We start from the raw sequence: 22,140 nt of genomic DNA, 5'->3' as shown, positions 1-22,140 counted from the left end.
ACAGAGAGAGACAGAGAGAGACAGAGAGACAGAGAGAGACAGAGAGAGAGAGAGAGAGAGAGAGAGAGAGAGAGAGACAGAGAGAGACAGAGAGAGAGAGAGAGACAGAGAGAGAGAGAGAGAGAGAGAGACAGAGAGAGAGACAGAGAGAGAGAGAGAGAGAGAGAGAGAGAGAGAGAGAGAGAGAGACAGCTGCAACTGCTCGAGCAAAAGAGCATGAAAAAACTAAAAGGAAAACTCCACCATAAAACGCTGTGGTTGATGTATCATGTATAGAATAAGAATATAAAAGCTCTTTCTGTTGCTTAATGTTTTGTTTTTTACCTCAGTTGGCAACTGGCTCCATGTGGATGTGTGTCTCAGTGGCTGCTGTGATGCGTCTAGTGTGTGGGCGTAGTCGTCTAGTGTGTGGGCGTAGTCGTCTAGTGTGTGGGCGTAGTCGTCTAGTGTGTGGGCGTAGTGGGTAGTGAGCCCTCACCGCCGGCTAGCGCCGCTGCTCGCAGCTCCGCTGCTCGCAGCTCCGCCAAAAGGAGAGCTGAGTACGTAAGTCTTTCCCTGCTAGGACATAACCTCTCACACAGCAAGCCCCATGTAGTGACTCCTCTAATGGCGTTATATGCCAGGCGACACAAGTCAACTGAGTGCCCAACGGCCTCAGGCAGAACTACAGGGGACTACAGCGGACTCGGAGGAGGGTTGGCCTCCAGACATGCAGAGCGTAGGCCCACTGACGAGTGGACTCATGACCCAACCCCCAGCTAAAGGGAAAGAGCTACGGGAGTAAACCTAGACAGAAACTCCAGAGTGAAGCCCCGTAGGCGGCTGGATGTCAAACCCTGACTTCCCTCCGGCAGCTTCTGCAGCCAGATCCGGATACTTTTCCAGACGGAAGTGGAGCCATTTTGGCCTCCTCAGGAAGTACAGTCTGCTTTGGCCCTCCTTGTAGAGGTGATGTGTGCGTGCCGGCCATAGCCAGGATTTAAGACTCCACTATTTGAATAGCAGCTTTTATTTGAGCGTTGATGTTGTTTTGGAACCCCTGAAAGCATTATCTCTATTCTAATACGTAGACACAACAAACAGAAACTAATTGACTTGTGAATGGAGTTGTGTGTCGCCTCCCCTCTGCTGCCGTGCATACAGAGTCCTGCACGGCAGCTTTAGATATTCACAGCCAGGCAACACCTCGGCCTCCTTATCAACACGGCTTTCATCTGGATCCCTGCTGAAACAGCTTCCATCCTCTCTCATCCAGATAAATCTCTGGATTCTGAGAAGAAATCCAAAATGCCAATTCTCATTCTCTCCAAAAATCACCAGGGACGTCTGAGATCAGGAAGGAAGGATGGGCTCCGAGACGTGACTAGACATGAGGCAATAAAGGGGAAACGGCCTCAGCGTGAATCCAATAAGACTCTGGCACATTAGCCAGACGATAATGTGTTCACACAGATTCAGCTCTCACTGTCCACCCACACCAGACACTGCATTCTGAACCAGCACTTTTAAAAAGACAGGCCAGAATCGACGCTGCGTTACAGCTTATAAATGTGACTAAATAGGTTATCTTGACCCTTGACTTCCCTATAATTCACTTCCCTTCATTTGAATGGTTTCATAATCCCCTGACTCCGCTGCCGGAGGGCCCGGCGCTGCCGATCGGCTGAACTCTGAGATAGAGCACTTTCTAATACGACAGGAGAGCTAATGTCATTTTACCCTCCTTCCAATCTGATCCTGAAAAGATGAAAGACATCTCCTGCAACAATCTTATGCAAATGAGCGAGCGAAAGAGAAAGAGAAAGAGAGAGAGAGAGAGAAGAGAGAGAGGAGATGGAGAGTAGTAGAGATAGGAAGTGATGGAGACGGAGTAATAACACTGATGAGAGCTTATAAAACCACCGCACAGAATAAAAGAGGTGGAGTGCAGGTTGTGGTTTGGTGGAGGTTAGTCCGTTATGACGGGTAGTGGGAGATCTCACACTGATGGGAGATGTCCTTTTCCACGCTTCCCATTCATTGTCTATGTGAGCAGCCGTGCAATGCATTCTGGTAGCGTGGCGGCAGCGATTCGGGAGACGGATGGTACGTGTCCACCAGGGTGTATTTTAACCGCGAGGGCACGCCTTGCTTCCCAGCATTGGACGCTTGGTGGGCTGCCACTAGACACAACACACTCGGCTCCTGATTGGACGAACGCTTTCCCTCCGTGGGCTGCTGCTCCAGCTTTCAAACCGGAAATAACATGGAGGCTCGTTTGGAAACTTTCTTCTCTAATAGTTCACTGAGAAGAAATAATCCTACAGCTGAATCTGTCTTTATTTTAGATCCACAACGTTTATTTTAAAAGATTCTAGAGAGTTTCCACAGGCTAACTCCTCAGTCTAACGCTTCGTCCACACTGAGAACGTCAGGAGCGCGTGGCGGCTGCGTTGCATTTCTGCTGCTGCTGCCAGCCCTTTCTTTCTACATAGAGTTCTCCTTTCATAATGTCCGTTTCATTTCATTATAAATATAATTTATATTTATTTTAGACAGAGAAAGGTTAAGAAATGTGCGGTAATTTGTAAATAATAGTAATAATCCACTATTAAAACTCTGTACTATATTCATTCATGGAGCTCTGCAAGTCACTGCATGTTCTACAACACTGTCCTGCACATATTTCAGAATAAAAGCCTTGTGTTAACAAATGAAGGAATTTTGTCCAAAGAAAAAACAGTTGAGGCCTTTTATTTTTAAATGAAAACAGGAAGTGTTGATTTAAAAAAAATCTTGACTTTTTTTTCATCTGCGTAACATTTTATACAGATATAGATGTAAACTGTAGTAATGTTGCTGATATGATGTTAATATACAGTCAATAGATCACCTTCACTGGCTGTTCCTTTTTTTCTCTTTTAACTTATTCTTTATAATCTTTTATTCGTTTTTATCTTATGCACTTTGTGTTCATTTAACTTGAATAGAAGTTGGTTTATTATATTCAGTGTTAAATATTGTGTCTTGTATCTTGAGAACTGAACCAGCAGGTCCTGCAGTTACACTTTTTATTAATTTCTAATAATAGCTGTATGTATTTGCCATTAATCGTTGTTTACTTGTTAATATCCATAATTAATTTATCCCTGATTCCCTCACAAGAGAAACTTTGAGGAATCCTGACCTGTCCAGTATCACATATTTATTTCAGTCACACTGACTGAAGTTACTGTATCGATTTAAAATCATTGAATCGTATCGTATCGCTCTAGATGAGCCAGATATCGTCCTTGAATCGTAACAGAACCGTGGAAATCGTATCCTATCGTAGTAAAAACGTATCATTACACCCCTACTGTTTAATTGCCCTTTACTGTCTGTTTTACACTGTTGCTAGAATGTCCACTAATAATAATAAACAATCAAGTTCTTCTTTTCTTTCTTCAGTGAATTTTGGTTTCTTTTTTTTTACTCAAATAAGAATTTCGTAAGCAGAATTAATCAAATCTAAAGGATACCCTCCTCTATCTATCTCTCCGGTCAGTAGATGTACCTAAAGACCTAGAGACCTAAAGACCTAGAGACCTAAAGACCTAAAGACCTAAAGACCTAGAGACCTAAAGACCTAAAGACCTAGAGACCTAAAGACCTAAAGACCTAGAGACCTAAAGACCTTTGGACTGAAAACACAAATCCTCAGGGACTTCTTATGTGGACCGTGAGGCGCTGGGAAGGGCGGTGTGCTCGGCCCAACGCATCACCGGGTAGCGAGCTGCCCAGCCTGCAGGAGCTGTGCACCCAGCGGTGCCTCAGGAAGTCCCTGAGGGGCATTAAGGACACAACAAGAATACCCCCCCCCCTCCCCAACAGCCTGTGGTCCCTCCTGTCCTCTGGTAGAAGTCACAGGACCCCCAGCAGGAGGACTCACACCAGCACACTGAGGAACAGTTTGTCCCCCCCAGGCCATCAGACTGTTGAACAGATAACTCAAACAACTCTCTCTCTCTCACATAAAAATTGCAATAAACAAGTGCAATACTTCAATCAATGCAATATAAAAAATTTAAAAATAAAATAAAAAATGCCCGTGCAATATTTTATATTATGCAACCTCTACTGCTCCCATATATATATATGTATATATATATATATATATATACATATATATACATATATATATATACATATGCTTCTATATTTACCATATACCACATCCAGCACTGCTCCCAGTAGACCACTTACACACCAAAAACTGACAATAATTGCACTAGACTGTACACTGTCTGTGCATCATCAATACTACTCAGGTGTAATTCTTACTGTGCAATATTATCAGGTGGAATTTCATACTCACTGTGCAATATCATTTTTCCACTTGTGCAATTTTTTAATACTCTGTTTATTGTCATTACTGTATATACTGCTCCTATTCTTATACGTCCTTCCATTTAAATGGTTCGTATTTTGTTTCACTTTGTTTAGCTCTTTTTTACTGTGTTAGTTGATGCTTCTTGTTTTTTGCTCTATCCTCTTTGCTGCTGTACACTGCACATGTCTTATCTGATCTTATCTTATCTTACCTGTATATTATTTGTAAATACACTATTATTTTGATTTTATTTTATTTTTTGCTACCTAACTTGCTGTTTTCTTAATGGAGCTGTATAACCGGTGTGACAATAAACATCTGGAATCTTGAAGAAGTGGAATATCTGTTGATTAATATCAGAACTGTAAAATGATAAATCTTTATATCTAACAGTGAGTCATTAGTTTAGTAAGATGTCACACTGACTGGTTGATCTCTGATCTGCAGCAGCTCACTGACCAGAAGATGCTGCTGCCATCACATCATCACATCATCACAGCTGCACACCTCCAGCCTGCATCACTGTCTACTACACCTACTGTATCACATGCACACACACACACTGACATATACAAACTGCCGCGTGCGTGACAGCGCACGTGCAAGCGCAGAATTATGCCCACGAGCGACTGCTACCAGACAGGTGTGATTGTGATGTTCAGGTGAATGAAATCACCTCAACAGCATCATGGAAGGATGTGAACATGGCAGCCTGATGTAGGAGCAGCAAGTTACAGCCTGGCAGGATCAATACACACTGAGGATCAATAATATCAATAATCATAATCATAATAATGATGATGCTCAGATGTGTGATCTGTTGTTGTGTCTTTGCAGCCCGCATGGTGTCATCATGTCAGTCAGTCTAAAGTTGAACATGTCATCCATTAATCTCACACTGAGCTGGAGTCAGATACTCACTCTGATCAGGTTCTGATCAGGTTCTGATCAATGATCACTGAGGAGGTTCTGCTGCTGCTGCTGCTGCTGCTGCTGCTGGGCTCAGTCTGCAGCACTGGGCGGAACCGAGCCGTTAGTCCAGTGAGCGGTCCTGGTCCAGAGAGCGGTTCTGGTGCACAGAGCAGTCCAGGTTCTGGTGCACAGAGCGGTTCTGGTCCAGAGAGCGGTTCTGGTGCACAGAGCGGTTCTGGTCCAGAGAGAGGTCCTGGTCCTGGTCCAGAGAGCGGTCCTGCTCCTGGTGCAGGTAGAATCCTGTCAGCTCCCAGCTGCTTGTCGAGCTGATCCTCTGAGCCACGGCGGCTCTGTGTAGCTACTCACACACATGCACACATACACACGCACGCAGACGCACACGCACGCAAACGCACACACGCGCACGCTGACGGTGTTTCACGGTGGAGCTCCCTCACTCTCTGGTGACGTCACTGAGAGATGCAGCCTGAGATGCTGCGTTCAGGTCCCATCAGGAAAATCCTGCAAGTCACTTTAAACTGAATAAATTAGACCCAAACTAACAGTTTATCTCGGTTTGTTAGATGTTATAAAAATAACCAGGTTCCCAGCTGTGTTACACCGGAATTATTGTTATTTATTAACAATCGAGTATTATAGAATATAAAATAAACTCTGGGGGTCTATTCTATGATGGAGTATTTATTATTAGGGCCCCATTGAGGGGAAAACAATCTGAGATTAAGAGAATAAAGTCATTATATTACGCAAATAAAGTCATAACTTTACGAGAATAAAGTCATTATATTACGAGAATAAAGTCATAATATTACAAGAAAAGAAGGTGTAGTATGAGAATAAAGTCAGAACTTTACGAGAAAAAAGTCGTAATTTAATGAGAATAAAGTCATAATATTACGAGAATAAAGTAATAACTTTACAAAAAAACAGTCTGAAAAAAAAAGTTTGAAAAATGTTGGGGAAAAAAAGTCTAAACAATGTCTAAAAAAAAAAAAAAAAGAAGTTTGAAAAATGTTGGAAAATAAAAGTTTGAAAAACTCTCCGTAAAAATAATGTCAAAAAAAAAGTTTGAAAAAAGTCTAAACAATGTCTGGAAAAGGTGAAAAAATAAAATAAAAAAAAGACTGAAAAAAGTCTGAAAAAGAAGTCTGAAAAATGCTGGAAAAAAATACACTGAAAAAAGTCTGAAAAATAAAGTTGGAAACATGTTGGAAAAAAAATTCTGAAAAATGTCTGAAAAAATGTCTCAAACAAACTTTGAAAAATGTTTGGAAAAAAAGTCTAAGAATGTCTGAAAAAAAAAAAAAGTCTGAAAATTGACCCAAAAAAAGTCTGAAAAATGTCTGAAAAATAAAGATTGAAAAATGCTGGAAAAAAAGACTGAAAAAAAGTTGGAAAAATGTCCGTTAAAAAAAGTCTAACAAAAGTTTGAAAAGTGTTGGGAAAAAAAGTCTAAACAATGTCTGAAAAAAAAAAAAAATCTTGAAAAAGTCTAAAAGAAAAGTTTGAAAAATATTCCAAAAAAAAGTCTGAAAACATCTCTGTAAAAAAATGTCTAAAAAAAAGTTTGAAAAATGTCTGAAAAAAAAAAAAAAGAATAAAGTCATAATATATTACAAGAAAAATATATAATATATAACCCTAACCCTACTTGACCCTATGACTTTATTCTTATAATATTACTTTATTCTCATTAAATTACAACTTTATTCTCGTAAAGTTATGACTTTGTGAGAATAAAGTCATAATATTATAAGAATAAAGTCATAACTTTACGAGAATAAAGTCATAATATTACGAGAAAAAAGTCGTAATTTAATGAGAATAAAGTCATAACTTTACGAGAATAAAGTCGTAATTTAATGAGAATAAAGTCATACTGTTTCAAGAAAAAAAATCATAATATTACGAGAATAAAGTCATAACTTTACGAGAATAAAGTCATAACTTTACGAGAATAAAGTCGTAATTTAATGAGAATAAAGTCATACTGTTTCAAGAAAAAAAATCATAATATTACGAGAATTCGTGCGGCCGCAAGGCATTGTGGGATGTTATTCCCTCCTTTCCTTTGGTAAAGGATGCTCCAGTGTATCCTCTGCTAAAGGAGATAATATAGAAAGCATCCTTTCCTCAACATTTAGAGGATTCAAACAGCTCTTATCATGGCTTTAATGCTATAATAACTTGTTAACGCAAATTTGTTTTAACGCCACTAATTTCTTTAAGGCAATCAAAGGAACACGATTATGTTAATCTTAAGTTACCCAGTAACCACTAAAGTACCACTTTTTCTGTTGCCAGCAAGTGGGGTGACCCATCACCTTTATATACTGTATATATCTATCTATATATACACATCCACTGAAGAAGACCATGGAATGCAGTTTAAAGCACAAGAAAACTTACTTTTCTTCTTTTTTGTCAAACCACCATTTTCAACTTGTGAAAATAATGTTGGCATCCTATAAAAACTCAATATCTCAGAAATAATAAATACTGTAACCTTTTAATAATGAAGTTCCATATAAATAACATGTTAAATAATAATACTGATGCTCAGCAGTATTAAACATCTGTTGTACATTCACTCTGAACAAACTGTTAATACCATGTTTTCTCTTAAACCAGCTTTAGAATGAACTCATTAAATATACTTTAACAAAGAAATCAAATCAAAGTGCAAACACGCAGCAGTTTTTGCAAACCCACTTTCTAAAAATGAAATCACAGTTCTGCAAAACAAAGTATATAATATAATATATAGTATATATAATACTGTTTGGATCATAAATAAATCAAGTGCTTCTGTTTCAGCTCTCGCTGCGTCTGCATGTAGTAACGAATGTCAATGTGTGAGGTCAGATCAGAGAAGCACACACACACACACACATTAGTAAACATTATCCATGTGCTTCCTGTTGGGTTACAACAAATATGATGTTTCTTCTATTTTTCAAGAGCGGGATACACCGCTGCCTGTTACAGGCCAACGTGGTCGGGGTTCCAGCGTTGGTGTGAGGAAAAGAGAGCGCCAAATTATAACTGATAGAAAGGATGAACAAACAAAAGTAACTGGAATTACCGTTCAGACAAGAGGCCCGTTCGTCCATCACTAAAGCATAAACACAGAAAACAACTTGTTGAAATGGTCTGCAGTGACGTTAAAAACCAGAGGCATGAATGAAACACTAGAATGTGTTGTAGACTGCTTGTTTGTTATGCTACAGTGATCAGTTATCCTCAGCCTGCTGTTGGTTTCATGCACTTTCGTTTCAGCGTGCGGAGCAACAGACTGGATCAGTGCACTGAGGGGAGGTCAGCGCTCTCTGCAGGACTGCTCTGTCTGTTAATTGCTGTCACGTAGAGGTTCATTAGTGTGTGGCCGGCGTACCTGCCAACACTTCTTGCTATTCCTAACGGCAGTGACCGGGCAGCGGTGTGATGCTGACCGTGTCAGTCACTGTCAGCATTCCTGCAAGCTCGTCTACCACCTTTCAGTCAGAGTGCTTCCTCTCTCCCCTCTGATGTCCTCTCTGATGTCCTCTCTGATCCCTCACCATGATCCTCATCATCTTCCTCCTCCTGCTGAGCATCATAGACTAACACTTCTGTGGTGCTGTTTGATGAAGCTCTCCTGCTTCTCTTTACTAACGGCTCCCTTCTCCTGCTGGGGCCCCTCGGTCACCACCTCCCTGCTGACCGGCCTCTCGTCAGGCTTCCTGCCGCGGTCCCACTCCTCGCCCAGCACGCTCCCGACGTCGCTCAGCTCACCCAGGTGCTCCACCGAGTCACACTTCTCCAGGTCGGAGGCGATGGTCTGCAGGCTGATGACGGACATGCAGTCTGATCCGCCCTGCTCCGCCTCCTGCCGCTCCCTCTGGCCCCAGCCGCTCTCTCTGTGCCTCTCCACCCACAGCCTGGTTTTCTCGCCGTCCGCCCAGTTGCTCTCTATCCCGCCGACTCCCGTGCAGCTGCTCCCGGTGCGAACCCCGACTGTGGCTCTGACCTCGGCCTCGGCGCCTACGGGGGAGCTCCGCCCCCCGCAGACCGCCGGACGCCCCCGGCTGGCCCTCATTCGTCCCCTCTGTGTGTGAATCTGCTCGCTGATCTGCTCCAGGTTCTGCAGGGCCACAGAGTAACGCGTCTTTACCTTCGCCACCCGCTCCTCCAGCTGTACGACTCTGGCCTTGTGTTCCTGGAAAAGAGTTAACAGCAAGTTAGCAGCAAGGCTCACATGACACATTCAGGTGCTCTCTCTCACAGACATAAGAGAAGTAAGTCTCAAACTTGTGATGTCATAGGCCAACACACACATTGTGCAGACTCTGCATTAACCTCGTAGCTGAAACTAGCCACAGGTAAAGTGGAGTGTCATGTAGAGGCCGTGTCCCTCCCCTCATGGTCAGTTTGAGGCTGACAGTCTGATCACATGGTGTGTATATGAAGCTGCTGCTGGTATTCACCTCCAGAATGTGGTTGAACTGAGCCTTGAGTTCAAAGTAAGGTTTGGATTTGAGGATGACCTTCTTCAGGGCTTTCTGGAGAGTCTGGACTCGAGCCTCGGCCTCCTGGCAGAGCTGCGTGACGCGCTGGTGCTCGCGCTCGCTGCGGAGGCGCTCCTCCTCCGCCTCGTTCACCTGACCGGCACAGGACATATAAAGAGTGAGAGCAGGAACACTGCATGATCCCACAGATCACACTCTGCCTATACCCCCCCACCAGAACTATACACACAATCTCCTCTTTTCAGCCTGTAGATGAAGTTTCTAACAGGCTGCCCTCCTTTCTGCCTGTACAGAGAACATCACAATGCCGGGGTCAGTGTGAAGCCCGGGTGTGTACCTTAGACGTGGCGTGGTTAAGCATCTCCTGCCAGGTCGGGTCCATGGTGTTCCTGTCGGCCAGGAGGCCCTGCTCCGCCACGTAGACCATCTCTCTGGCAGCAGTGTGCATGGACACGGCCCGCTCATATCTCAGAGCTGCCTTCTGGGTCTCCTGTTGAGCCTGGGGGGGGGCGGGGGGGGGGACAGAGAGCAGCAGCTAAAAGGACTCGCATTTATACAATACAATTATTACAATACAGTTACTTATACACTCGGGAATGGTAGCCAAAACAAAACAAGCTTGATGACGGGAGGAGGTACTGGACTACCGACTATTGGACTGCACTAGTTTACTGAGTGTATATCTTTCATACTAATCCAGAGGTCAGTGACCTTTACTATCAAAAGAGACATTTTAGACCAAAAGAAATCTGTCTGGAGCCGCAAAACATGTGATCATTGTGATGAAGGTAACATTAGGGTTAGGGTTAGTTTATAGTATACGTATATAGTATATCAGTCTGATGCAGTGAGGGCCAAAGAGACAATGTACTACGGAGTATTAGGGCCACATTGAGGGACAACACATCTGAGATTTACACAATAAAATCTGAATATTATGAGAAAAAAGTCATAACTTTACGAGAGAAAAAAGAAAATAACATGTAAAATGACTACTTTATAATATTATGACTTTATTCTCTAAATCTCAGGTTTCTTTTTTTCCTCAATGTGGCCCTAATACTCCGTCGTACCGTCGTACCGTCGTACCGTCGTATCATAGACCTACAACTATGATACATAAAAATGAAAATGTAAACAAAGAACAGTTATTCATTTCCATGTTTAAACTCCACAGGGAGCCTCTGGAGAGGAGCTGAAGGTCGCTGACCTCTGACCCCTGGACTAATCCATGCACATGAACAGGTATATAACGCACCTCTTTGGCCAGTCTGCGGGCTTCATAGTACGGCCTCGCTTTCTCAATGCAGGCACCGAGCTGGGAGCCCTGAGCATTCAGCTTCCTGGCAGAGTCGGTGAGGATCCTCCTGTAGCTGGACCTGGCCTCCTGGAGGGAGCACACGCACACGCACACACACACGCACACGCACACACACACGGCAACAACACACCATACACACACACACACACACAACAACACACCATACACACACACACACACAACAACACATGGCAGATGACAGTCAGTGAGCCCTGCTGTCATCTCACCTGTACAGTCCAGGTATAATGTACCAACTTGTTTCTCACATCCAGCTGCAGCTCCAGCTTGTTGATCTCCTCACTGGCCTGGTTGAGATGCTCCAGCTCCTCCTGGAGACACAGAGGAGATCCGTGTTAAAGAGCAGAGATGAAGCAGTGATGCTGAGTGTGTTCAGGAGGATGGTGGTGTGTGTGTGCAGCCCAGAGATGCTGCAGTCCTCCGGGTACCAGTCAGTGAGAGGAGCAGACTGGTACCGTTAAATGTATTCATGCATATTACGCTTCGCTTAGTAAACGTGCAGTATGCAGGCTACTAATAACTACTAAACACTAAACACTAAACACTGCGTCAGTAATAATAACGATAATGATAACATTCCTGTATTCTGGGGTCCAGCTCCTCCTCGTGTTTTCCATCATCTTCTCCTTCTTCTCCTCCGGTAGTAGTCTGCTCCTCCGCTGCATCCTCCTCCTCCTGCTCCTCCTCGGTGTCTCTGGCCGGTCCTCTCCTCCTCAGCATCCCGGGTCTCCCGGGTCTCTCCTCTCCGTCTCTCGCCTCCTCTCCCGGGGTCTCCTCCCGCAGACCGCTGGGTCTAAGGAGCTCCGAGCCGGCAGGAGCATCACGCGACGTCTCCGGCTCCATCTGCGGCCCTGACGGTCAGCTGCCGTCCGTTTATATTATCACGTTACACCCCCCCTCTCCCCCTCCCCCACCTCCCCCTCCTCATCACCTCCCCCTCAACCCCCCCTCTCCCCCTCCCCCACCTCCCCCTCCTCATCACCTCCCCCTCAACCCCCCCTCTCCCCCTCCCCCACCTCCCCCTCCTCATCACCTCCCCCTTAACCCCCCCTCTCCCTTCCCAACCACCCCCCCTCACATCTCCTCACACCCCCCCTCAACCCCCCCCCTCACCTCCTCCTCCTCTGCTGCTAATGCTAGCTGCTAATGCTAGCTGCTAATGCTAGCAGCTAATGCTAGCTGCTAATGTTAGCTGCTAATGCTAGCAGCTAATGCTAGCTGCTAATGTTAGCTGCTAATGCTAGCAGCTAATGCTAGCTGCTAATGCTAGCTGCTAATGCTAGCAGCTAATGCTAGCTGCTAATGCTAGCTGCTAATGCTAGCAGCTAATGCTAGCTGCTAATGCTAGCTGCTAATGCTAGCAGCTAATGCTAGCTGCTAATGCTAGCTGCTAATGTTAGCTGCTAATGCTAGATGCTAATGTTAGCTGCTAATGCTAGCTGCTAATGCTAGCCGCTAATGTTAGCTGCTAATGCTAGCTGCTAATGCTAGCTAATGCTAGCCGCTAATGTTAGCTGCTAATGCTAGCTGCTAATGCTAGCTAATGCTAGCCGCTAATGTTAGCGGCTAATGCTAGCTGCTAATGCTAGCAGCTAATGCTAGCCGCTAATGTTAGCTGCTAATGCTAGCTGCTAATGCTAGCAGCTAATGCTAGCCGCTAATGTTAGCCGCTAATGTTAGCTGCTAATGGTAGCTGCTAATGTTAGCTGCTAATGCTAGCCGCTAGGCTGCTTCCCTCATCAGCTGCATGATGATGTCACCAGGTGGCTCAATAACTCCCTGATGCTCTTCCTCTCTTCTTCTGTTTTGATCTTCTTTACAGATGTTGTGATTTATTGATTATTGATTTATTGATGTAATCATGAATAAATCATGAATAAATCATTGATGTAGTCATTAATGTAGTCATTAATGTAGTCATTGATGTAGTCATTGATGTAGTCATTGATGTAGTCATTAATGTAATCATTAATGTAGTCATTAATGTAGTCATTGATTACATTAATGACTACATTAATGAAGTCATTAATGTAGTCATTAATGTAATCATTAATGTAGTCATTAATGTAGTCATTAATGTAATCATTAATGTAGTCATTAATGTAATCATTAATGTAGTCATTAATGTAGTCATTGATTACATTAATGACTACATTAATGAAGTCATTAATGTAGTCATTAATGTAATCATTAATGTAGTCATTAATGTAGTCATTAATGTAATCATTAATGAAGTCATTAATGTAGTCATTAATGTAATCATTAATGTAGTCATTAATGTAGTCATTAATGTAGTCATTAATGTAATCATTAATGTAGTCATTAATGTAATCATTAATGTAGTCATTAATGTAGTCATTGATTACATTAATGACTACATTAATGAAGTCATTAATGTAGTCATTAATGTAATCATTAATGTAGTCATTAATGTAGTCATTGATTACATTAATGACTACATTAATGAAGTCATTAATGTAGTCATTAATGTAATCATTAATGTAGTCATTAATGTAGTCATTAATGTAATCATTAATGAAGTCATTAATGTAGTCATTAATGTAATCATTAATGTAGTCATTAATGTAGTCATTAATGTAGTCATTGATGTAGTCATTAATGTAGTCATTGATGTAGTCATTAATGTAATCATTAATGTAGTCATTAATGTAGTCATTAATGTAGTCATTGATGTAGTCATTAATGTAGTCATTAATGTAGTCATTAATGTAGTCATTAATGTAGTCATTGATGTAGTCATTGATGTAATCATTAATGTAATCATTAATGTAGTCATTAATGTAGTCATTGATGTAGTCATTAATGTAGTCATTAATGTAGTCATTAATGTAGTCATTGATGTAGTCATTAATGTAGTCATTAATGTAGTCATTGATGTAGTCATTGATGTAGTCATTGATGTAATCATTAATGTAATCATTAATGTAGTCATTAATGTAGTCATTGATGTAGTCATTAATGTAGTCATTGATGTAGTCATTGATGTAGTCATTGATGTAATCATTAATGTAATCATTAATGTAGTCATTAATGTAATCATTAATGTAATCATTAATGTAGTCATTAATGTAGTCATTAATGTAATCATTAATGTAGTCATTGATGTAGTCATTAATGTAGTCATTGATGTAGTCATTGATGTAGTCATTAATGTAATCATTAATGTAATCATTAATGTAATCATTAATGTAGTCATTAATGTAATCATTAATGTAATCATTAATGTAGTCATTGATGTAGTCATTGATGTAGTCATTAATGTAATCATTAATGTAATCATTAATGTAGTCATTAATGTAGTCATTAATGTAGTCATTGATGTAGTCATTAATGTAATCATTAATGTAATCATTAATGTAGTCATTAATGTAATCATTAATGTAGTCATTAATGTAGTCATTAATGTAATCATTAATGTAGTCATTAATGTAGTCATTAATGTAATCATTAATGTAGTCATTAATGTAGTCATCATGTGTTCTGGTATTTGTGTCTAGATATTCAATAATAGATGAAGTCTGTATCTGGGGCTCATTTTTTATGTACAGACATTATTTCATCTTTAAACTCCTGGATGAGGAACGAAGAACGCAGAGAGGAACACTTTCACCGTTTAATCCAACATTACATGGAAGTCAACATTTTATAAAACATACAAAAACAATGATATCCTCTCTACTGCCTCACAGCGGTGAACGACGGTGACGGGCGTCATCACGTCACCTCGTTTCTCCTCCTCCGGTTACGTGCTGGTCTTCTGTCGTTTCCAGAACCTCTTCACCTCGCTGTGTCCCTGCGGCGAGACCACCATCACCCGGTGAGCCACGTCCTGCCACACCAGACAGCCCAGACCCTGCACACCACAACATCACCGTTACACAGCAGCAGGGTTACCGGGGTAACACAGAGAGGTCATCACACAGGTACAAAGGTCATCTGATTCACATGTGGAACAGAAGAGGTTGATAGAGAGAGATAGGAAACTAAATCCAACCTGAGCTCTGTCTCGCAGCACCTCGAAGTCAGCCTGGGACAGGAACTGGTTGTAGAGCACTCCTGGACAACATGGAGACAGGTGAGACAGGTGAGACAGGTGAGACAGGTGAGACAGGTGAGACAGGTGAGACAGGTGAGACAGGTGAGACAGGTGAGACATGAGGTCAGTGCTCATCCTCTCTATTACAAATCAAAGCCCTCAAGCGTTTTTTCTATGGACAGAATTCCTTCATTTGTTGACACAAGGCTTTTATTTTGAAATATGTGCAGGACAGATCAGAAAACAAGGGGACTGGTTACTAACATATGACAAAATGTACTTATTAATAAAGGCCTGTCATCCATAAACCTGGAGGTATTCAAGACCAACATCCGTTCCAGGGTTTAAACACACTGAAGACTGAACTCACCTTCTGTGAACTGCAGTCGATCTCTCTCCAGCTCCCACAGTCTGATCTGATCTGTGATGGTCGGAGGAAGCACCGGAGTCTGAAGCACAGAGACGGAGGATGAAGACAGACGCGTTAAAGGCCAACCAGTTGTTATTATTATTATTATTATTATTATTATGGATCTTCCCACTACTGAGAGTAATACTCCTACTATTGAGCGTAATACTCCCACTACTGAGAGTAATACACCTACTATTGAGAGTAATACTCCCACTACTGAGAGTAATACACCTACTATTGACAGTAATACTCCCACTACTGAGAGTAATACACCTACTATTGAGAGTAATACTCCCACTACTGAGAGTAATACACCTACTATTGAGAGTAATACTCCCACTACTGAGCGTAATACACCTACTATTGAGAGTAATACTCCCACTACTGAGAGTAATACTCCCACTACTGAGCGTAATACACCTACTATTGAGAGTAATACTCCCACTACTGAGAGTAATACTCCCACTACTGAGAGTAATACACCTACTACTGAGAGTAATACTCCCACTACTGAGAGTAATACTCCCACTACTGAGAGTAATACTCCCACTACTGAGAGTAATACTCCCACTACTGAGAGTAATACTCCCACTACTGAGAGTAATACACCTACTACTGAGAGTAATACACCCACTACTGAGAGTAATACACCCACTACTGAGAGTAATACTCCCACTACTGAGAGTAATACTCCCACTACTGAGAGTAATACACCTACTACTGAGAGTAATACACCTACTATTGAGAGTAATACACCTACTATTGAGAGTAATACACCTACTATTGAGAGTAATACTCCCACTACTGAGAGTAATACTCCCACTATTGAGAGTAATACTCCCACTACTGAGAGTAATACTCCCACTACTGAGAGTAATACACCTACTACTGAGAGTAATACACCCACTACTGAGAGTAATACACCTACTACTGAGAGTAATACACCCACTACTGAGAGTAATACACCCACTACTGAGAGTAATACTCCCACTACTGAGAGTAATACACCCACTACTGAGAGTAATACACCTACTACTGAGAGTAATACACCCACTACTGAGAGTAATACACCCACTACTGAGAGTAATACTCCCACTACTGAGAGTAATACTCCCACTATTGAGAGTAATACTCCCACTACTGAGAGTAATACTCCCACTACTGAGAGTAATACACCTACTACTGAGAGTAATACACCCACTACTGAGAGTAATACTCCCACTACTGAGAGTAATACTCCCACTATGGATAAGTACCTCATTAAAAACACCAGGACTATCCCTTTAAGTGTGAGGAGGACGGACGGGTTGGACGTACCTGTTTGAGCATGACAGAGTGAGCTCTGGTCCGGAGGAAGTGGATAATCTGGAGGATAAAAAAAAAAAAGACTTCACATATTCAGGTGGATGTTTTCAAGGAGAATGTGATCTACGCATGCTGCTGTTGGGTCAGAAACATTTCCGTAACATATCATATAGACAGGAAGCACAATATGTGCAACGCATACTTTCCTACATTAGTACCAACTGTGCTCTGCAGTAGTTGAGTACCTGTTGTGCTGTGATGCCGTTGGCGATGGCCTGTTGCACCGACTCTCTCGTTACGTGAGCCACCACTACGTTAGGGAACCGATACAGCATCTCACTGAAGAGAGCCACCAGAGCGATCTGAAGTTCTGAGTCTGGGATGGGGGGGGGGAGACACACAAACGCCAACAAGTCAGTACAGGTTCTGTAAGCTAACGCCGAGTGGTGCGTCCTTTCAAATGCTGAGATGTGAAGCATTTTTTACACACAACATATAAGAGTCTCCCAGCCTTCTCAAACATGGTCTCCTATGAACAGGGATTTATTAGTGTTAACATGTAGCACAGAAAGCTTCCACTGTTCAGACATACTTGTGTAGGCGTAGATGCGATAGTTGGTTTCTACCACGATGAAGCCGGCGTCTCCAGTACCGGGGATGGAAGCCAGACTAGAGGAGGAAGAGGAGGAGGAGTCGGAGGAGCTGGTAGTAACTCCTGCAGCCAGAGTGATGGCTAGTCTGGTGGGGTAGTACCGCCTCGACTTCCTCTGATGGCAACAGACAGAAGGATGACAGAAAACTAACATATTATAACTACTATATATATATATATATATATATATATGACTATATGCAGTATATCTAAACAAATGTCACTCGTTTCTAATTTCACAGTTACACACTAGTTTCACACTCAAACAGAGTTTCAGACGGTGTCGTCTTTAGCTGCAGACTACCGGTAAGATATCATCTGAAGGAGATGGTAGGGAAGTCCCTCTCCTTCTCAGTGTCTCACCTTCCTCTGGAAGACCAATCCAAACTCCCTCAGGTGCTGCAGGAAGGTGAGTAGTGACTCGCTCATGCCCTCCACTGAGTAATCCTGAGGCACACGAGCAACACATGATCAGGAACAACAAAGAAGCTCAAGCTAAGCAGGAACGTTTTAAAACCTCAGACCACTGACTGTAGAGCCGCTGAGCACTCACTCTGCCGAGAGTAGAGAAGCTGAGCTGGAATAAGAAGGACAAGATCTCCACCAGGTCCATCCCTCTGGTCTGCAAGAGACAAATGATGAAACACAACACACAGACATCGGTGACACAACGTCACCTTTAATGATAACATGGAAGACCACTGCTCTAACTTATTTAAAGCTGATCAGATGATAGCCAGGCAGATACATGTACCTGAGCAGTTTTGAGGTACTGCAGGGTGAAGTACCACAGCTGGGAGGCCGTGTCCAGTAGGAGGAACTGGAAACCAGCTGACGTGATGTAGGGCGCCTCTCCTGTCTCACTGAAACACAGAGCAGAGGACGGGACGACGTGGTTTATATGCATTCTGTGTCACTACACAACAATAACTCCACCTATAGCTACAGGTTTATGAGTGGAGTCCACATTCATTTTCATCCTGTTTTCCATTTTCATTTGTCATATGTAATTGAGTGGGACATTTTACAGTGTAGAAATAAACTCTCACTATAAAATAATCCCGACTGTGTACCTTTTCATGAGGCCTGCTTGAACCAGCAGCTGGGCCAGGTCCTGACTGACAGCAGCAGAGGGAGAACCCACCATGAAGTGCAGGATGACCTCCCAGCGCTCGATAGCGTAGCGGTCGAGACTCTCAATGTCCCGTGCGTGGCGATCAGGTCCCAGAGTGCTGCCTTCGTCCGCCCACGCTTTGCCCCTGTGTGGCGACACAGTCTGTCACTTAAAACAACAAGTGATACCCGAACAGCAGCTACAGCACCGCAGCTCCAGATGGACTAGTCAGCTCTAGACTGGGTTTATACTGTGGGAGTGTCTATAACTGGAGTTGTGTGTACGATAGCTGAGTTCTCATTGTTTGATAGAAGATGATTCCCCGGTGTGTTCACGGGGAGCAGACCTACCCGCCGAGCAGAGCTATCCTCAGGTTGTCTTTGAACACTGGGTTTAATATGTATCCCTGCAGACCGCCCTGCAGCTGCTGGCTGTGCCAAAGGCGGAGTCCTGCCAACACCGAGACACATTCATCATGATCCCTGTAGGTAGATAACAAAGACAAAAAAAACTCACAATGAAGCGGAAATGTGTAGCCTGCAGGTTCTCTGCCTCTGAATAGGTGCTAATAGAGCTGCTAATTACACCGTCCCTTTCTCCTTAATGCTGTTTTCACCCTATACCAGGGCTCAGCAACCTTTACTATCAAAAGAGACATTATTATATATTTTAGAAAACAGATCAGAGGCACACAGTCTGGAAACAGAAATGTTTTTCCATACTCTCTTTTCTTTTTTTCCTTACGTATCCAGATCTGGAAATTACTAAAAAATCTAATTCCATACTGCGTAGGAACCCTGCAGACAGATTTTAAATTTGAGAGAAAGAGAGCGATGATGACAGATGTGTACTCTGTATCAGGAGACACCCTGAGCTGAGGCAGCTGAATCAGTGCATCCCTAATTCAGCTACCTGTTACTGGCTGGATGAGAGGTTTTAAACTAATGTGGATGGAAATAAAAAAATAAAAGAGATGAGATGAACAAAACTCCCAGGAACAGGTCAATGGGGTACAAGAGCATAATCAAAACTGTTGACACCATTTACAATGCTGCTGGAGGTGTAATGACAACTTCAGTGACTTACTTCTGACTGTCTATTTTCACCCACAGAGCCAGAGCTGCCTGAGGAAGAGGCTGCTCCAGGAACAGCATACGCATCACATAGTTCTTGGCCAGAGAGGGGAGTTCCCTGTAGGAGATCAAACACAATACAAGATGAAGACATCTGTATGAACCCCATGAGCACCAGTACAGGATGTGTTCTCTATAACACCATCTCACCTGTAGACAGCCAGACATGTTGCTGGGTGGTTGTACAGTTTGTCCAGGATCTCAGGACTCAGCTCTCTCAGGTATTCATGCAGATTCTTACACTGCAGCTGGACACGAAGCTTCATTATCTACCAACATAAAGAGCAGTGACATTAAATGCACTGTAAACAGTCACATGTAGTCATTAGACAGGAGAGCAGAACGTCGCACCAAAGTCCCTTTAAAAATCTAGTAATTTATCAGACTTTGTTCATCCTTAAACAGACACAATGATCTAATAACATGTGAATAAAGAGGTTTTATTCTTCAGGATTCAGCCTTTAATTCGGCATACTTATATTAAAGGTAACTGTTCTGTAAACATCTTTTATTTGATGTGTCAGATCGTTAACAGCTGATGAAGACATGATGATGTTAAACAGTCACAGAGAACACAGAGAGACTAAAGGAGGTAACAGAGGGCTTCAAATGAGCTCATCAGCATGAGTATGTTAAATGAGTTCTTTACCGTGAAGACGGATATAAAACATCGACCAGTTCCTGACAGTAAAGTTATTTAAAGGTAATAAACTACTTCATTGTTGTGATCCGGTAGTTCTATCGCTCCGCAGCCATGTTTCACACGATCACATGACCTTAATGCGAGGCGCCTGATTGGTCAGGTTCTTCTTCTTCGGCTATTTAAATGGCGGTCGTCGAACAACTGGAAGGACGCAGCAGCGCCACCTGCTGACCGGAGTCTGGAGAGACAGGGCTGAGATTCACCTCTGAGGATTTACTTCAAAAACTTATTTCGAACATGTCAAATAAAAAAAATAAAAAAAGAGAATGATCAAACACATAAGTGGACAGACAGAAAAAAAGTACAATGAAAAGCAAAAATAATTGTCAAACACTTGATGCCTCGGTTTACAGGTTGGAAAAGGAGTGAGAAGAAGTACAAACTACAGCTTCCTTATTGAGCTAAACATATACTCTAATTCATTTTCCTAAACTTTTCTAAATATAATCAATCAAGAATACCAATTCATCTTAATCTTAATCAAAATACAAATTCATTACTTACATATTTATCTTAATCATATTGACTAGTTATCTTTTTGTATATGCACATATTATTTATAATATACAATACACACATAATACAATATGCAATATATATATGTATATATATATACATATATATATATATATGTATATATATATACATATATATATATATATATACAATACACAGCATCCGACCAAATATATAAAATACAATATAAAATATGAAGATAATACATTATTCTTATACCCAAAATCAAATATCTACAAATTAGATAGACTAAGTACAGTACCAGTAAAGAAGACCGTTCATCATTTCATGACTCTATCACTATATTCTAATATAGTATATAGTATAGTATAATTATATATTCTAAACATAGACCACTATAGAAAATATCTCAGAAGTACACACATGCTAAAATAATATGTTGCAAAATGTGAATGTGACTTTGTGAGGTGTAATAGGCCTACTCAGTTGTCAGTTTATTAGGTACACCTAGCTAAACCTAATGCAGTCTAATACAACGTCCTGTAATATATCACCTCCATTATATCACCTTTTTTTAAAAAAACAATTTATTTATTAATTAATTTATTCAATATTGTATGTAACAAAAGGACACAAACAAAGAGAAGATTAGTTCAAACCTTTTTATCAGCAGGTCATTTACTAGACATTTTCTAGAGCTTTCAGCCACATCATGTTGTCTATGAAATATTATTAATTATACAATGCATTAAAGTCTATGTTTCCCATTAGTCTCATGATATTTAGAACTCAGCACTTGTACACATTCAAATATGCCCTTTTCACAGCAGCCGTTCTGACATGTCACTGCAGGGTGATCACAGGTGTAAGTAATAACATTATGGCCCTGATCCACGGAGGTGGGCCAGCTCCCTGGTACTGTGCAAGCTGGCTCACTGGAACGGCTGTGACACACTAAATAGAATTATTTAATTCAGTAAATACATTAAGGCCAATTAGTTTTCATAAAATCATCAAGCATCAGCATCAACGTGCACGTTCATCAGACACATTTAATCAGGAAACACTTCTAGTTTTAGGAGGAAGTTCCAGGTGATACTACAGAGAAATTGTAATATTTAAACACTTCAAACAAATGTGATTACATTTATCTATT

At 41.8% G+C, this 22,140-nt stretch overlaps 2 protein-coding genes across 2 annotated transcripts; both read right to left on the bottom strand.

The window, feature by feature from the left end:
• Positions 1-7,779: 7,779 nt before the first annotated feature.
• Positions 7,780-12,039, bottom strand: sh3bp5lb (SH3-binding domain protein 5-like, b). Its single transcript, XM_074613569.1, has 6 exons — positions 11,714-12,039; positions 11,380-11,445; positions 11,051-11,179; positions 10,130-10,291; positions 9,751-9,924; positions 7,780-9,482 (listed from the first exon to the last, which is right to left on the bottom strand). The coding sequence occupies exons 1-6, from the start codon at positions 11,972-11,974 to the stop codon at positions 8,880-8,882; spliced, it is 1,395 nt and encodes a 464-aa protein (XP_074469670.1). The 5' UTR covers positions 11,975-12,039; the 3' UTR covers positions 7,780-8,879.
• Positions 12,040-14,751: 2,712 nt separating this feature from the next.
• On the bottom strand, positions 14,752-20,591 carry gtf2h4 (general transcription factor IIH, polypeptide 4). Its single transcript, XM_074613619.1, has 14 exons — positions 20,454-20,591; positions 19,955-20,073; positions 19,758-19,862; positions 19,022-19,153; positions 18,631-18,816; positions 18,312-18,420; positions 18,111-18,179; positions 17,921-18,004; positions 17,498-17,672; positions 17,151-17,281; positions 16,918-16,965; positions 15,559-15,637; positions 15,147-15,208; positions 14,752-15,005 (listed from the first exon to the last, which is right to left on the bottom strand). Exons 2-14 carry the CDS (start codon positions 20,068-20,070, stop codon positions 14,895-14,897), a joined length of 1,407 nt encoding a protein of 468 aa, XP_074469720.1. The 5' UTR covers positions 20,071-20,073; positions 20,454-20,591; the 3' UTR covers positions 14,752-14,894.
• Positions 20,592-22,140: the final 1,549 nt, after the last annotated feature.

Source organism: Sebastes fasciatus, chromosome 17 (genome assembly GCF_043250625.1).
Source record: "Sebastes fasciatus isolate fSebFas1 chromosome 17, fSebFas1.pri, whole genome shotgun sequence".
In the NCBI taxonomy this organism is placed as follows: Eukaryota; Metazoa; Chordata; class Actinopteri; order Perciformes; family Sebastidae; genus Sebastes; species Sebastes fasciatus.
The sequence above is the reverse complement of the archived record's forward strand: the minus strand, read 5'-3'. Positions and strand labels throughout refer to the sequence as shown.

Coding starts and splice junctions, on each gene's coding strand:
- sh3bp5lb (XM_074613569.1), bottom strand. CDS start 11,974: ATGGAGCCGGAGACGTCGCGTGATGCTCCTGCCGGCTCGGAGCTCCTT. Junction 10,292..11,050: donor CCCGCAGACTGGCCAAAGAG/GTGCGTTATATA, acceptor GCCCCCCCCCAG/GCTCAACAGGAGACCCAGAA. Junction 9,483..9,750: donor AGTTCAACCACATTCTGGAG/GTGAATACCAGC, acceptor ACTCTTTTCCAG/GAACACAAGGCCAGAGTCGT.
- gtf2h4 (XM_074613619.1), bottom strand. CDS start 20,070: ATGAAGCTTCGTGTCCAGCTGCAGTGTAAGAATCTGCATGAATACCTG. Junction 19,863..19,954: donor ACATGTCTGGCTGTCTACAG/GTGAGATGGTGT, acceptor GATCTCCTACAG/GGAACTCCCCTCTCTGGCCA. Junction 15,006..15,146: donor TGCTGCGAGACAGAGCTCAG/GTTGGATTTAGT, acceptor TGTGGTGTGCAG/GGTCTGGGCTGTCTGGTGTG.